The following is a 17,131-nucleotide window of genomic DNA, read 5'->3' as shown; positions in this document are numbered from 1 at the left end:
GTATATATGTGTATATGTGTGTAAATATATCTGTATATATGCGTAAATATGTGTATATATATGTATACACACACACACACACACACACACATATACATACTTGGGACTGGAGAAATAGCTTAGTGATGAAGTGTGTGTACTGCTGTTCCAGAGGATCTGAGTTTGGTTCCCAGTATACCAGGTATACATCCAGGAAATCAAATTTAGCTGGCTTCTTCTAGCACCTACAACTCCTTGCACGTACCCAAACCAACCAACCACACACACACACACACACACACATACACACACACACGCACACGCACACGCACACGCACAGGCACAGGCACAGGCACACATGTAGTGCAATTAAAAGCAATAAGAATAAAAAAATAGAATTACATTTATAGATTTGTTTTGTGTGTGTGTACTCACATGTCATGGTGCATGTATGCACAAGCATGAGTTTGTAGGTGTGAAAGTCAGAGGACATTCAAGAGAATCAGCTCTCTCCTTCCACCATGTGGGTGCTGAGGACTGAACTCATTTGTCAGGCTTGCTGGCAAGTACCCTTACCCACTGGAGACATCACTACAGCCCCCGTATTCCTGCTTCCTAAGACAATGAATTTGTTATTAAGAGTAGATTATCTTCTAACCCACACCAACTGCTTTTCTTAAATCTGCAAAAGCAAAAGATATGCTGGGCTCGCTGGAAGATGAGAGTAAGACCATGTATTCAAAAAGCCCAAACCAACCAACCAAACAAACAAACAAAAAACCAGAAAAAGGCAGCTTTAATCCTCTTCTTGGTGTCCCTTCTACCAGAAGAAAGAAAGACTCCAACGGAACACAGACAAGGATTCATGAATGTTCACTTCCATGTTGCTTAGAATGTTATGACTGCTGGTGCATTCAGTTCAGTGCCCTCCTCTGCAAAGGCCTCCTCAAACCTTCTCAGGACTCACTCCCTTCACTATGCAGGCCTGGGTGCTCCAGGCAGTTCAGAGGATTTATCATACTTGAGAATCCCTTGTGATTATCCCTTTATATCTATATGCTTACCTCTATTGTCATACAGGAAATGCCTTGTCTTGCCCATTTTCTTTTGTATATTTCATATGCTTACTTCTACACATCCCCTAACACTATATACTCTTATTTCCAGAATCCAAGTTAGATAACCTGAGGAAGAACATTCTTGACCAGGCGCAGAATGAGTGCTGGAGCCGTAATAAGCAGCTGATGACAGAGCTGACAGAGTTCTTGCGGGTCTTCCAAACCATCAACTCAGACATCCATGCCATTGCACAGTGCTCCCAGAAAGTGAGCTCTCCTCATCCTCTCTTCCTCATATATATCCAGGGCCCGGCCTGCGCAAAGGCTCAGCACACTCTAGATCTTTGTTGATTTCTTTATGGGGTTTGACAATCTTAAGCCATGTTTGCATTATGTCGTCTGTCTTTGCTGATTCTTGCCCTGTTTATGTGGTGCTCTGCTTCCTCATATCAGGAGCATATCAGAAGCAGACCCAGAAGAAACAAGAGAGAATCTTGCTTTAAGACATTAGCTTTCAACATGTGGGTTGTGCAGCCTTTAGGTGTCAAACCACCCTTTTAGAGGGGTCACATATCAGATATTTATATTATGACTCTTAACAATGAAATTACAGTTTATGAAGTAGCAACAAAAAAACTGTATGGTTGGTGGTTACCACAACATGAGGAACTATATTAAAGCATTGTAGCTTTAGGAAGGTTGAGAACCACTGCTTTCAAAGATGCGTCTTTGTATCTTGGGATATTGGTCCGTGAGGGATATATTGTCCTGACATCAGGTCTGGGAGATAAGAACTAGACATCCTTTAAGACCTGAGTGAAAAGCAAGTCTGATCCTAGAAAGTCTTCCTGATCTCAAATGGTTTAAATGCTGGAGCTGGGTTCAGAGCCTCTAGATGCCAACTCTGGAACATGGGATTTCCTTTTGAGCGTGAGTCCAAAAAGGTAGGCAGGATTGTTGGGGTGCTGGTCTCATATTGTCATTTCTGCAGCTGAATGAAGCCAATGAGCAATACTGTCAGCTAGAGGAGCAGGTGGAATATGTCCGGTCACTCCATGACCTCATCCGCAACCACTGTGTCCCTTTCATTGCTGAGAATGAGACTCTAGACATTGCGGTAAGAGAACAATATAAGGACTCATTTAATCTCTCCTGGCCTCCCTCCTCTATAACCATACCTCAACTGTCCTCTGCTTGCCCCACAGCTTCTAGATTTATGGGAGGCATTTCAATTTGAGAGAAGCCAGGTTTCTGAGTTCCTGCTCAGCAAGCGACATGCCATTGTGCCCAGGCTGCAGCAGCTGATGGCGGCAGCGTTGGCAGAGCTGCAAGGCCTGCTAGCAAAGGCACTGTCTGGTCCCTTTATGGATCCTTCACAAGACCAGAGGAGCACTGAGCAGCAGCTTGGGGCTTTGGAGCATCAGTTCCTGAACATACTCAGCAACTTCAACTCCCTCTGCAATGCTTACCGCACCTTCACTGGTACTGATCATCTTCGTCTCTATGTTTACCCTGGGATGGACCCTCCAACTAAGATAAGGGCTGGGACTTGGGCTCTGTGTCTTCTGTGATCCTACACAAGCCTTGGGAATCATATACCTTCCCTGGTCTCTTACAAATACCGGAGGACAGAAGCCTCCTTTGTTATGTGTCTCAGCTGTTAACGTTAGTGGCTGCAGAGTTCACTGTGTGGTAGGAAAAGCAAACAGCTTAATGTTTCATTAGAAGGTGGTGGGGCCAGGGTTGAATGCTGCTTCAGAAGAAATGTGTACTCAATGTAAAACTGTCATTTGTGTGTAGTCTTGCCTGTAACGTGTAGTCAGTGTTGTCCGAGTCTAAGCAGCAGGTCATAGATAAGAATAGTTGAGATAAGATTTTGATGTGGTTGCTGACCACGACCTCCAGCCAACATATCTAGAAAAGAGTCTAAGAGTTTCACTATTCTGCTGGCGGAGGTCAGGACAGAGCTGATCTGAGACCAGCTTTCTCTACAGGTGTACAGCTAGGCTGGTTTCCTTCTGCATGGGCTCTTTTCCCATATAGCCCCTTACCTCTTGAAAGGATGCATTGTGAGTTGCTCCCTAGTCAGCTATCAGTTGGGCCTTTGGGCTAGGTGGGGTAGGGGATGTTCTAAAATTCTAGAACCATCCTTCATCAGGAACCTTTTTTTTTCCAGAATACTAAGAAGCCTTCAGTCTCCATATTCTAACTGATGTCAACCATAGACTTAACCCTTCCTGTTAGGAATTTGGATTGTTGATGGGAAAGCAGGGTAGAGGACTCAGGCCATGCAGTGCTAGGCCTAGGGACCTGCATAGTAGTGTGTGCACTTCCTTCGTCCCCAACTCCTCACCTAAGCTGAGTTTTTGTAAACATATTCCAGTACTTTAGATCCTGATGATTTAATAACCATCCTCAATTTCTGAGCACTCATTCACTTACCATCCATTCAACACTTATTTGCTTAGTGTCTATGTGCTGAGCTTAAAGTACACCAACAAATGAATGGCAAACCATGCTTTGTAATGGAACCAATATTGCAGCTAGAGAAGAAAGATGATAAATAATTATCAAATATAACTAAATTACATAGCATATTAGAAAGTGATAGGTAACAACATGGGTGGGAAAACAGCAGAACAATATGGAGTGTCTGAAAATTCCAGCTGGCTAGAGAACAGGCCTCATGAAGAAAAGTACTGCTCTAGTGAGCACTTGGAGCTGGAGGAGGTGATGGGGCAAGGGGTGGTTCTCTGTGACAAGAGTTTCCCGTAAAAAAAAGTGAACTGCAGGTCAAAGGCTCTGGCAAAAGGGAGTGTACCTGGTGCATATCTGAGCTATAATCAAGTCCTCTGTGGCTGGAATAGAGTGGGTGAGTAGGGTAGAAAGGAAGCCCTTTAGCTTACCACTGTGCTGTTTCCTCCGGAATCCTCTTTGAAATCATCACTCTTCGGGTGGCCCCGCTTCCACTGTTGAACTGAGAGCTTTACATAGGCACACCTCATCTTTTTTTCTGGGCCTTTGTTCATTCTGGCTTTTGATTGACCCATTTCCCCCAATGACCCAAGTCTGAGCCAGGCGTGTTCCGCAGGGCATGTGACTCCTATGTCCCCGCCCACTTGTGGCAACCGGCCTATAGTACTGCAGCAGCGCATCTGGAGGCTTTACCGGATCATCTCGGAAAACTTCGGGGAGTGGAAATGTGTGGCTTTTAGCAAGGTGCTGACAGGCCTCATGGGAGCTCTTGCCTGGGAGGGAGTTGGCAGATGGAGATGTGTGTGTGTGGGGGGGGGGGGGGGAGGGGTGTGTGTCAGGCTGACAGTGAACTCTTTTCTGCACAGTTCAACCTTTCTATGGCCCGGGACAAGACCGATGCCTGGCTGACAGAGGCTGCAAGGCTCGGCTCCGCCCTGGGGCAGCAAAGCCCAGTGCTACAGCGCTGTATGCGCATGCTAGAGGAGTTTCGAGCCTACCTGCCCTTGCTTATCAAGCTGGGCAGCCTCCAGATGCAGGACGTTAATACTCAGTCCCTCTTGAGAGGTGTGTTTGGTTAGAGGCAGGGGAGAGGGATGGGAAAAATACAGTGTTTGGAACAATTCCCTGCTGCTCCTGCTAGAAACATCCTCCTCTTTCCCACTTATGCTAAACTCATTTCAACCAGAGGAAACACTTTTTTCCCCCTATGTGCGCTCATTACAGCACAAGGTCCTCTCAACAAACGGAGATTAGTCTCAGATTTGGGGTTGAGTTGTGCCTTGGACCTTAGGCTCTGGGTTGTTCTCCTGATCTTGAACTACTACAGTCCAAGCTGGTCTGGGCTCAAGGTAGAAATGAGCTCTGGAATATGCACTCAGTTCAACCATGTGCTGGGTGTCTTTCTGACTGGTCTGTTCTGTTCCAGCGTTAGGGCTGGGTGTTCTACGAAGCTTGGACCTCCTTACACTGGGCCAGCTGCTCAACTGTCCACTGCTGGAATTTGCAGACCGAATCAATCAGGTGGGGCTCACAAGAAGGAGCAGAGGTAGTTTAAGTGAAAAACTTGTACTAAAGCCAGCCAAGGCCTATAAAACAGTCCCTGGGGCTGTGGGGACAGTGGGTGGCATGGAGGTAAGAGGGAAGGTGGGACTGGATCATGTCCCGGAGGGTGGGAAGAGTCCCTATCCATCTGCAGATAAGCATCTGATGGGCTGGCAGTTCCAAACCCTTATCTGACTAAATACTTTCTCCTGGTGGAAGAAAGTGAGAGACAGCCTCGAAGCTCTCCGCCCACAGACTGACAAACGTCTGCCCCCCTGTTTATCTGATCCCCAAGGGGCATAGGCTGACTAGGGTACTGTCTAATCAGTCGAATCATCAGGAGGCACTCAGGGGCAGCAGCAATACTGGGCCAAGGGTTAACAGTTTGATTGCTGCTGCTGCTGCTGCTGCCAGCACATCGCTGAAGCCTGCTGGTCCCACTCCTCCTTTACCTCGGAGACTTTCGCTCTTCAGGCCCCTCCGTGGGTTCTGCCTCAGAACCAATCCTCAGGGCCCAGTTTCAAGACTGTCCTTCAGGAGCCACTAGCCAGTTCTGGTTTCTGAGACATACCTTTTCCAGGTCTGGCAGTGTGATAAGGAACGAATTCATGCCCAGGAAATCCTACAGCAGATGCAGCAGTTCTGGGAGGGGCGCCAGCTGCGCCTGCTCAACTTCATCCTGCATGTGCCCTACAAGGCCCCAATCTCAGAGCGCTCCAAAAGGCCGGCACCCCGAAGCCCCCAGTGGGAGTTAGTGGGCAAGGATAGCGGCACTTTCCTCCTCTCAGGTGAGTCTTCGCTTTCTGATCCAATGTATGCCTCCAGCTAAAGGTTCTTTTCAACTACTAATTCTGTTAAATATGGCTCCCGTAGTCAGGCCCCTTCCTTAAGGATAACCTGAGGCGCCAGGCAGTGGTGGCGGACGCCTTTAATCCCAGCACTTGGGAGGCAGAGGCAGGCGGATCTCTGAGTTCGAGGCCAGCCTGGTCTACAGAGTGAGTTCAGGACAACCAGGGCTAAACAGAGAAACCCTATCTTGAAAAAAACAAAAACAAAAACAAAAAAACAACCCCCCCCCAAAAAAAACCAAACCAAACAAACAAACAAAAAAAAAAGGGATAACCTGAGGCATTCATATGTTGTGAAATAGTATCTTCCAAGCTCTCTTAATATCTCAGTCTTTGCAGGAACTCCTTACACGCGTTCCTTTCCTACGCTCAATGCCTGACTCCTTTCTTTAGCAAGGTTCCTTTTCTGGTGTACTAGAAAATGATTTTGCATTCTATGATATATATATATTGAAATCAAAGGGCAACCTACAGGTGCTACTTCTCTTTCTACCATGTAGGCCTGCCATGGTTGAAATTAGGCCATCAGACTTGACAGAGACAGGCACCTTTTACTAGCTAAGCCATCTGGGCACCCCTAAGAAATTACTTGTGGGGCTAGAGAGATGGATCAATGGTTAAAATCACTTACTGCTCTTATGAAGGACCTGGGTTCAATTTCCAGCAGCACATAATATATCACAACCATCTGTAACTCCAGTCCAGGAATCCAGTACCTTCTGCTGGCTCCCATGGCCATCAGGCAGACAGATACACACACACACACACACACACACACACACACACACACACACACACACACCAATGCTCTGTCCTCTGGATTTCACCCTGATGATTTTATTCTTTGCCTGTTCTTTCATTTTTTTCTTTTTCTCCCAGTTGAAAGAATAAAACTCTATTGGACCTGAGGCCAAGCAGGGTCCCTACCTTATTTGACCTCATTCTTGGGGTACAGATTGTTGGCATAGCTGCACTTGTTGTGGCAGTTGACAGCATGGGCTTGCAGGCATGCATAGCGTGTGCAGCAGGCTGCGACAGTTGTACTGCATGAGCTGAGCAAAGGATGCGACAGTGAAGCCACCGTGAGGCAGAGACCAGGCGGAGGGCGTGCTCCTCCCGGATGCTGTAGTAGGTACAGCATCCTCAAGAAGCTTGGCAGGGATATTAGCCACTCCTGGCTAGACAGAAGATTTCATGTCTTGTATCTTGGTCTTCACCATCTCCATGGTGTCAAGGTGTCACTGGGCTAACCTAGGGTAATGATGGCCTTTCACATTAGGCTCCTCAGGAAGATCTGCATGTCTGTCAACTGGCCACCTTGTTGAAGAAAAAGAGTCATTCTTTCTTTTATTCTTTTTTTTTTTTTTTTTTTTTAATTCAAGGGCCTACTTCGGGCCAAACAGATATATCCCTATCTTACATCCCAGTGAGAAACTGACAAGACCAAACAAATGCATGACAGACCACAATACTGAGGTGTTGGTAGTGGCTTTTAAATAAGGGTTTGTTGCAGTTTTCCTCTTAACACAGCTAGCTCCCAAGTAATTAACACTGGACTATTATATTTATTTACCAATCTTTAAGGACACAACAAGTGAACAATATTACTTTAATTCCCTAAATTAATCTGGCTATTTCCCAGTCAGAATTCCTGTGAGACCTGTGTTTGAGTACTGATCTGGCTCTCTGGGCTCCAGGTGTTTTATCAAGGTGTCTCCAGGAGTCTCTCTCTAAGGCAAATCCCTACTTCCTCTCTTTCCTCCACCTTCCTACCCCTTTCTCTCCCGGCTCAGGCACTGGGTGATCAGATTCTTTATTGACCAATCAGGGACTAATTGGGGAGCAATGCATACAACATTAAGATAAGAAAGTCTCAGAATAAGGGCTGCAACCAGGTCCTGGGGCAGAGAAATATTATCAGCATTTGAATAATACAAGGATAATCTTTACGCAATGCACAATAACACTATGCCTACACCGAAGACAGTAGGTAAGAGGAGACCAGCTCAAAGAACCAGAGATGTTAAGAGAAGTACAATTTAGACAGCAGCCTCAGGCTAACTTTTTTTTTTTTTTTTTTGGTTTTTTTTTCGAGACAGGGTTTCTCTGTGTAGCCCTGGCTGTCCTGGAACTCACTCTGTAGACCAGACTGGCCTCGAAATCAGAAATCCGCCTGCCTCTGCCTCCCAGAGTGCTGGGATTACAGGCGTGCGCCACCACCACCCGGCATCAGGCTAACTTTTGAAGTAAGAGTTTGTCAGACTTGCAAGGTGAGAAATGCATGCTACATAGGGAACAGCATTTTTACAACATAGGGGGAAAGAAATGGCATATTTGGCTAATCGAAAGAATAATCAAGAGATTATTCTATCATCAAGGGAAGCCAAGGCTGGAACTCAAGGTAGGCGTCTAGAGACAGGAACTGAAGCAAAGACCACAAACGAATGACTGTCACTGGCCTGGCCTCCTCACGTACCTGCCTGCCTTGGTGTGGTGCTGCTCATAGTATGCTGAGCCTTCCTACATCAATTAGCAATCAAGAAAATGGCCACAGACATGCCCACAGATTAAGGTTAATTCCTCAATTAAACTTCCTTCTTCCAGATGTGTCAAGCAGAGAACTGAAGTTAACTATGACAAAAAAGCATCCAAGAAGATGCGTGGGAATTGCTAGTAGAGGAGAAACTCTCTTATTGAACATAATTAGTATCAAACCAGTGGCTCCAAGTAGTTAGTTATATATGTAATCACGATAATTAGGTAAATAGGACCAGAGATTTTTATTTTAGCTAAAACATATGCATGCATATTTACATGCTAACATTTTGTTCTAAGAACAAGAGCTTTTTAATCAGCTCACCTCTACCTAATCCTTCTATGGTTTCCTTAGAAACATTTTCTCATAATAATCCAGTAGTTACCACTCTGTTAGATTAGATTATTTAATGAAAGTTGTGACATAATTCACACAAATAGGTTTTCAAGCACACTCATTTAATTTGCATTTAATCAGGCATATGCTTTAGTTTGGAGCAAAAATGCTGGAATCTTCCAAAGAATAGCATGAGATTTATGATGTTCAGCTGAATTTTGAACATTAGACAGTAGCATAGTAGTGGTTTGAATATGCAGTGTATCCCACAGGCTCATGTATTGAGAGTTTGATTGATAGCTGATAGGCATTGGGAAGTGATTGTATCCCTTGATGTACTCCCTTGATGAATTCATAGTGCAATGGCCTGGTTGGATGGTACAAAGTAGGGGATGAAACCTAATTGAGGAAGGAGTTCATAGGCAATGTGTCCTTGACAGCTCTATCTTGCTTTGACCCTTCCCATTTCCCCTTTTTGCTGTTTCTTGGGTATCATGATGTAAGCTGCTGCAGTTACCCTCCCCACCATGATTGGCAAAACCTCTTAGATGATGAACTAAAATAAATATTTTTCTCCTTAGTTGTGTATGCCAGGCAATTCATCATAGCAACAAAACTTTATACAGTCAGTATACCTATGATATAGAGGACAATTCCATGTCCCTGAGACATGAAGTTAGAAAGCTGAGATCATGCAAAAGGATGTATTTGGTAACATTTAAATCATGGAGAATATTTTGTTGTAGGAAAGTGATAAGGTCAGATTTTAGTTCAGTACAGAGAGTTAAGAGGCAAAGGAACAGATGGAAGACAGCTGTTTTAACTCAAGTAAAAAACAATAATGGCCGACACCATGACAGTAGCAGTGGGAATGAAAAGAGTAGATGCATTTGGGCTACTGTCTGGGCAAATAGTAGTAGTAGATAATATGTTGGCAGACATAGCTAGGTTAAGACTTCATACAACCTCTTTAACCTTCCCAAGGTCAGATGAGAATCTGAGGTCTGGAGTATAAAGGAAATGTAACATAAGAGTTTTCAGGCAGCTCTAGGGAATTGTAGTCTGCTCCATATTCCTTAGACAAGCACTACAAATGGGCCTTTATGTCCCCTTCATTCAGGGGCCATTTAAAGGGGGATAAAACAGAGGACCCAACTGCTCCAGTATTGTTTTCTCTAGAAACACTCTGAGATGAGGATCCTGAGTGTTTTCTTTCAAATGTGGGTATTTATTTAGAGAAGTCCTACATCATATATCCAAAACAATCTCTCTCCATTCTGTTATTAACCCAGGTATTGTCTCTGCCTTACTCAGGCCTGGTCTACAAAACTGTGGGGCTCTTTAAGTGGCACCAAGGAACTAAATGCTAAAATCATGAGGAAAACATTTGGTCTCAACTTTTCTACCAGGATCTCAGTCATCCCAGAAGGGCATTCATGCTGAATGTATACTGTGGCCGAGAGGCCTCTTTCTAGGGTGAAGGCTATGATGCCTTAAAGAATGTTATAGAACTAGACAAGAATGACAATATCTAGCAAGAGAAATCAGCTAGTTAGAGTCTGACCATAGTGTCTGTTTTAAGATATCAGTTCTCTACTATATCATCTCCATGGGCTGATACAATCTCTGAATACAGAAAGTGTATTGAGGTATTGCCTCTCCTAGAAGGTCAAGATGTGCTCTTTTCTGCCCCGCCCCTGCCCTTGACTCGCATGGAACAATACCAGCTTAGCTGAACTTTGACATTGCATCTTTTTCTTCCTTAGACTACAGCAGCCTTCAAGAAGCCATCCAGAACAGTCTCCAGGCACTATTCAAGATCCTAGCCATCCAAAAATCAGGACAGCTGCATAAAATAGCTTTAGAGTGGGTGTCCATCATGTATGGCCTGGGTGAGTACAGGGCTCTAGTTGTGTGGATGGGTGGAATGTGATGTAGACTGGCCCAGAGTATGGCAGGTAGGCATTGGATAGAAGATATAAGTAACTTTCCCAAGGTCATATGAGAACTGGGAAGACAGAGTAAGTATTTTGCTAAAACAGAGTAAAGACTCCCCAGGTTCCATGTAGGTTCAGTGAGACCAGGTCTTTATTTCTAGTGAATGTTTTGTTTCCTCTAATAAGGTCCTTGGGTTCTTCTGAGTAGGTTATTTCTGTTGGGCTAATGGGTCACTGGAGAGGTCAGGCATATGCTGGACTCCCTCAGAGGTATTAGAACCATAGAATCTCTCTCAAATATTTCTCTGACTGTTGACCACAGGCGCCCTGCTGGAGGTGTGGGTGGCTTTCCAGCAGAAGTGGATTTTTCTGAATAAAGTTCTACATGAGATGAAGATTGAATTCCCTGCTGTTGAGCTGGTAGGGAAGGGGATGAAAGCAGACTGGGCGAGTGCTCCTGAGGATCAGGGCTCTGGATGAAAGCGTGGAGCTGTCACATTCCTTCTTTCTTACCACAGAATGCCCGTTTCAAGGTCATGGATGATCAGTATCGGACTCTAATGCGCATTTCTGTGGCTGACCCAATGGTTCTGTCACTTATAGTGCCCAATACCAAGAGGAGCCCTTACTTCCAAGGCCAGCATCTACAACAGCTACTGAAAGCAGGCTCAGGAGAGCTGGAGGCCATCATCATGGGTCTGGAGGATGTCCTCTATGGGGTATGTGCCAAATTCCCCCGCCTTTTCTTCCTCAGTGAGAGTGAACTGGTGGCCCTGCTGGCTGCCCCTCTAGATACCAGTGAGGCCCAGCCATGGGCACAGCGCTGCTTTCCATACATTAAAGCTGTGAGCTTCAGGTCCAAATCAACTAAAAGGAAAAGTAATGACCAGGATTCAAGCTCAAGTCCAGAGGCTGTGGAGACAGTTGCTGTGCTAGGGGCGTGTGGAGAGGTGGTAAAGCTTCAGGAGCCTCTTCCCCTGCATCCAGATCTTCCCAAGTGGCTAGCCTCTTTGGAGACGTGCCTGCGGTTTGAAATAGTGAACCTGCTGCAGAGCTGTGTGGCCACCCGCCTTGCTCAAGGCCCATCCCTCATTAAGGCATTGAAGGCCATGCCTCAGCAAAGACAGATGCCCATGCAACTGTACGTCAAGCACTGGCTAGATGCAGTCCAAGTCTTTCCATGGCAGTGTATACTGGTGGCAGAGGAGGTAGTGTGGCGAGCTGAGATGGAGGAGGCTCTGCTCGAGTCAAGGACTATGCGCCTGAATTCCATACATGTACACAATCTTGAGGTACTGGTACAATTTATACAATCTCAGAGGCGCTCTCAGGGTGAGCAACCTCTGCCTTCTGTTCGCCAGACTAGTCTATTCAGTACCCTGCTGGTCAAGGCAGTGACTCATAGGGATATAGCACAACTCCTGGTGAAGAACCAGGTCAGTGATCTGACAGACTTCCACTGGGTACGCCAACTTAAGTATCACCTGGGCTCATCTCACTTGTATCTCAAAAGCCCCCTACATTGCCTTGCGACTATTGCATCTACTGAGCCCTCTGTGTCACCAGCTACATGCTGGGTAGATGTGCTCAGCCGGTCCTTCATGTACAATTATGAGTACATGGGGCCCAAACTAGGGCCTCTACCTAGCCTGTTGCATGAGCGTCAAGTATTTATTCTCTTATTGGCCTTGGATGAGGTGGCCTATGGGGCCCTACTAGGCAGGGATGGTTTGGGCAAGGCAGAAACTGTGAATAGCCTGGCATGGACCCTGGGCCGCCAGCTGGTAGTAATGCCCTGCTTGCCTCAGATAGAGTTTCGATGCCTGAGCAATTACCTGAATGGTGCCCTTCAGGGTGGGGCCTGGCTGCTGTTAGAGAATGTTAACCAACTACCTTCTAGCCTGCTCTCTGCCCTGGGCCAGCGTCTGGATGAACTGCACCATCTTTATGCCCCACTATATCAGAAAGCTTCCAAAAACATCAGTACCATAAACCCTACTAAACCCCTACTCCTTGGTGCTGGCTTCTTTGAGAAGCATCAAGTGTCCATGCGTCTTGGCTTTGGCTGTTTCCTGACATTTCATTCCCTGGGTCCTGATGTGCCTGCCAATCTGCATTTGCTACTTCGTCCTGTGGCATTGACAATGCCCAACCTGCAGCGAGTGGCAGAGCTGAACCTGCTGGGAGCTGGGGTACGGGATGCCTCCCGAATGGCTACTCGCCTATCCAAACTATTTTCCCTAGAACGTGAGCTGGTGTCTGGGAACTTGCCCTGCCGCTTGCCACTGCTTAAGCAGGTACTGGAACACACAATACAGACACTAAACACATCTGAAGAAGAAAAGTTCCAGCAGCCCCAAGACCTAGCTGCCTCTGAGGAGGCTGCCCTCCTGCGTGCCTTGTTGCATTCACCACTGTTCAGCATTCTTGATGGGCTCCGCCTACAAAAGCTCCAAGAACTGCTCTGTGGGATTTTTCCTAATGCTAGCCATGTGCTGGCAGAGCCTGTGTCCCATAGACTGATGAAGTCAATAGCGGTGGAAGAACTTCAGCAGTTAGGCTTGTTTCCCGCCCCTAACACGTTGACGTCTCTGGAGCAGCTCAGTCAGGCCCTGAGCAGGGCCTCTGGCATTCTGCTCCTGGGCCCTGCAGGCAGTGGCAAGAGTACTTGTTGGAGGAGCTTATTTAAGATTCAGAATCGGCTGGCAGCCATGGAACACACCTCAACCAAGGGTTTCCAGTCTGTGGAGATTGTCCACCTATATCCAAGTGTGCTCAACTCCCAAGAATACCTAGGGTGGTCAGAAGGGCCCTCCTGGCATTACGGCATTTTTCCTAAGCTCCTTCATGCTGCCCCTTATTGTAAGAGTATGGGCTCAGAAGAGCCATCAGAGAAATTCACGGGGATCCAGCAATGGATAATATGTGATGGGGCCCCTAATCATGCATGGATAGACTCCATCACGTGCCTCCTCTCTGACCCTCCCCAGCTGAGTCTCCCAAATGGTCAACAGATAGCACGACCCCTAGGTACCTTTTTCTTGATAGAGGTGGCAGAGGCAGCAGGCATGTCTCCTACTGTGTTAGGCCGGTGTGCTCTCGTCTGGTGTAGTGGGGAACAGACTTGGCAGTCCATGCTTAGTGTCTTGATGTCATCTCTGCCGCATGAATACCACCTACAGCAAGAAACAATCACTGATCTCAACTACTTAGTTGAAGTGCTGGTGCCTTCAGTGCTCCGATTCCTTACCCGCATAGGTGCCAGTTCTCAGCTACAGGTACATGGGCATCAGGCTGTTTGCCCAGGTGTGGCAGAAGTTACCAGCCTGGTCCGAATCTTGCATGATCTACTTGACCCCTGTCTACACTTATTTGAGGAAGAGAAGTCACACACCAAAGGTAGGACAGTAAAAAGATTGGATTTAGAAGCTGGGATCTTAAGGGTAACTGGGTTATACCTGAGTCACAAGCATGGGTTTCTTGGTGAAGCTGCTCCAGGGAACTAAAGGTGAAGAGAAGTAATATAGCCAATCTGTTCTCCCCTCCATCTTCTTTTTCCTATGTGGATTCCTATTCTGACTTTGGCCATTGCAGAGGACTTTAGTGGCAGTGATCTTGTGACCCCAAACTTCAAATCTTCAAAAAGCAAGGTCCAGTCTGACCATGTCAGTGTGAATAAAAAGCAGAAGAGACATTTGCTGGCTATCAGTGGCTTTCTTTTTGCCATAATCTGGGGCTTTGGAGCCCATCTTCCCTCCAGGTACCATGAGAATGGGAGGTATGGCGTGCGAAGTGCTAAGGTAGACTGACCCGTGGGACTAAAACTCATGGGATGCTACAGTGGGGACAAGGCAGATTATAGGAATGTCATTGATGGAATGCTTATGACTGTCTTTTACCTGTGCATCCTCTGAGCAGATACTGGCCTCTCTTTGATGACTTCATGAGGAAGTCTATTAGTTCCTTGTCCAACTACCCTGAGCCACCTCCTTCAGCCTTGGTGTTTGATCTACATGTCAACTTTGAAGATGGGACACTGGTCCCCTTCACTGGCCATTACATGAGCACCCGTGTCAAAGGAAATCTGGGTTCTTTCCAACCTTCTTCTCAGGTATGAAGATAGAAAATTCTTGGATTGAGGCTGTTTTTTCCCCCGAGACAGGGTTTCTCTGTATAGCCCTGGCTGTTCTGGAACTCACTCTGTAGACCAGACTGGGTTTGAACTCAGAAATCCACCTGCCTCTGCCTCCTAAGTGCTAGGATTAAAGGCATGTGCCACCACAGCCCAGTGGATTGAGGCTTAAGAAGCTATGCTAGAGGGTAGCCAATATTTGAGATCCTCCTAAGACCCACCTATGCCCATACTTTTGTTAGTTCCACAATTACAAGAACACACAACCTGTTCTCTAAGTATGGCTTTAAGGACAAGTTCCCTAGAACTTGGCTTGATTGTTGTCTTATCTAGAGCTGTCATACTAAGCCCTGTTCCTTTCCTGCAGACTGAACCGCTTTTGTATGTAGTGGACCTGCTTCTGTCAAATGGACAGCCAGTGCTGCTTGCTGGAGAGATAGCAACAGGGAAGTCAGCTTTTGTGGAGGTGCTGGTGGAGCCGAGTCACCCTACCATTCACATCCCCATTCACCTTGCCTTAAATTCTACTCATTTTCGTCAACTGCTGAGCAGAGGAGTCCATGGACAAACACAAGCCAGCTCATTACTTGGGCATCACCAGGACTCCAAAGGCTCCCTCCTTTTTCTGATGGAAGATCTGCACCTGGCTGCTTTTGGTGAGGAGCTGAGAGGGGGAAATGAAGGGAAAGCTACTGTCATCTCATACTAAATACATGGCAATATTCACTGATTCAAACATATGCCTGCAGATCAAAATGGTGGCAAACAAATCAAATTATTGTCTCATTGTACATGTTCTCTCAAAGCTTCCCCTATAATCTCTTTGCTTTGATTGATAATTTCTATCTTTAAATCAGACATCTCTCTTAAGCACAGACCTATCCAACTACCTATTGTACATCTCTACCTTGAGAGCTCATTGGTTTCTCATATCCAGTCCTGGACTCATTGTGCCCTCCCAAATTGCTCCTGTGTCTCTAAATAACGGATTCCACCATCCAACTGGTTACTTAAGCTATAACTCTTTCAATTTTTTTTTCAAAAACATTTACTGTGTATGTATGTGCATGAGGCAGGGCATGCCAATGTTACATGTGTGGAGGTGAGTAGAGAAACTTGAGGGAGTCCTCTTCTACCATGAGGGTGGAGGTAGTGATTAAACTCATGTTACCAGGGTTGGTTGGCTCTAGGTGTCCTTAACCACTATGCCATTTTGCTGGCCCCCAAGACAGGATTCTTGTTGATGTCTCTTCCTCTTTGATTAATGTCTAGTCCAATGTCTATCAATTCTGTCTCCTAAATATCATGCAAATCTTTGGGCAGGCTTCTTGGTTTGGAGGTAGATAATGCTGGAACACTGACATATCTGGTGTAAAGTCTGCTGTGACCTCTCTCTCTCTCTCTCTCTCTCTCTCTCTCTCTCTCTCTCTCTCTCTCTCACACACACACACACACACACACCACACACACACACACCACACATACACACACACACACACACACACAAATAAGATGTTTTGGGTTTTTTTTTTTGTTTTGTTTTGTTTTTTTTTTTGGATTTGGTTTTTTCTGAGACAGGGTTTCTCTGTATAGCCCTGGCTGTCCTGGAACTCACTCTGTAGACCGGGCTGGCCTTGAACTCAGAAACCGCCTGCCTCTGCCTCCCAGAGTGCTGGGATTACAGGCGTGCGCCGCCACTGCCACCAGCACCACTCGGCTAATAAGATGAATAAATAAAAATCTTAAAAGGAAAGGAAATGATTAATGCCTTTGTTCAGTTGGCAAAGTGGCCAAATAACATAGAAATCTGATGTGCAGACAAGAGTAAAAAACATCAAAAAATAATGACCATGTGGTTGCATATAGATGACTGACATTTTCTTTTTGTTCTTTCTTTAAAAGATTACTGGTAGTCAAAACAAATACTATGATACTGTTAGTGGGGTCAAATGTAGGTAGAAATAAAGTGGAGAGAAAAAAATTGTATTGCAGTATAGTTATTTTCTTGTATATGCCTAAGCAAAATCAAACACATGCCCCCCAAAATGTTTATGGATAAACATTACTTAAAACAGCCAAAACCTGCAGCTAACCTCCCTGTGTTAATGGACCTATAAATTATGCCATTTTTATAATGGAATATTGTACAATAATATATCAAATTACTGATAAACAAAAACGTGTATGAGTAGCAAATGTAGGCTAAGTGAAAGGAAGCACACGGTCACGTAGTTGCTATATGATTCTACAGGTACGAAGCTCTAGAAGAGGCATAGGTGACAGTGATA

The 17,131-nt window shown here is 45.7% G+C and overlaps 1 protein-coding gene across 1 annotated transcript in view; it reads left to right on the top strand.

Moving 5' to 3' along the window:
* Dnhd1 (dynein heavy chain domain 1) overlaps window positions 1-17,131 on the top strand; it is a 62,891-nt gene that overhangs the window by 28,972 nt on the left and 16,788 nt on the right. The window contains 13 exon segments of the mRNA XM_052155431.1: window positions 1,147-1,304; window positions 2,029-2,154; window positions 2,243-2,519; window positions 4,129-4,256; window positions 4,379-4,577; window positions 4,939-5,033; window positions 5,635-5,842; window positions 10,541-10,666; window positions 11,034-11,131; window positions 11,230-14,110; window positions 14,306-14,471; window positions 14,630-14,822; window positions 15,211-15,499. Of these exon segments, the coding sequence (XP_052011391.1) occupies window positions 1,147-1,304; window positions 2,029-2,154; window positions 2,243-2,519; window positions 4,129-4,256; window positions 4,379-4,577; window positions 4,939-5,033; window positions 5,635-5,842; window positions 10,541-10,666; window positions 11,034-11,131; window positions 11,230-14,110; window positions 14,306-14,471; window positions 14,630-14,822; window positions 15,211-15,499 (4,944 nt within the window).

The sequence above is a fragment of the Apodemus sylvaticus genome, chromosome 1, assembly GCF_947179515.1.
Source record: "Apodemus sylvaticus chromosome 1, mApoSyl1.1, whole genome shotgun sequence".
NCBI lineage: Eukaryota > Metazoa > Chordata > Mammalia > Rodentia > Muridae > Apodemus > Apodemus sylvaticus.
Note: the sequence above shows the minus strand (reverse complement) of the source record. Positions and strands in the feature narration are given on the sequence as shown.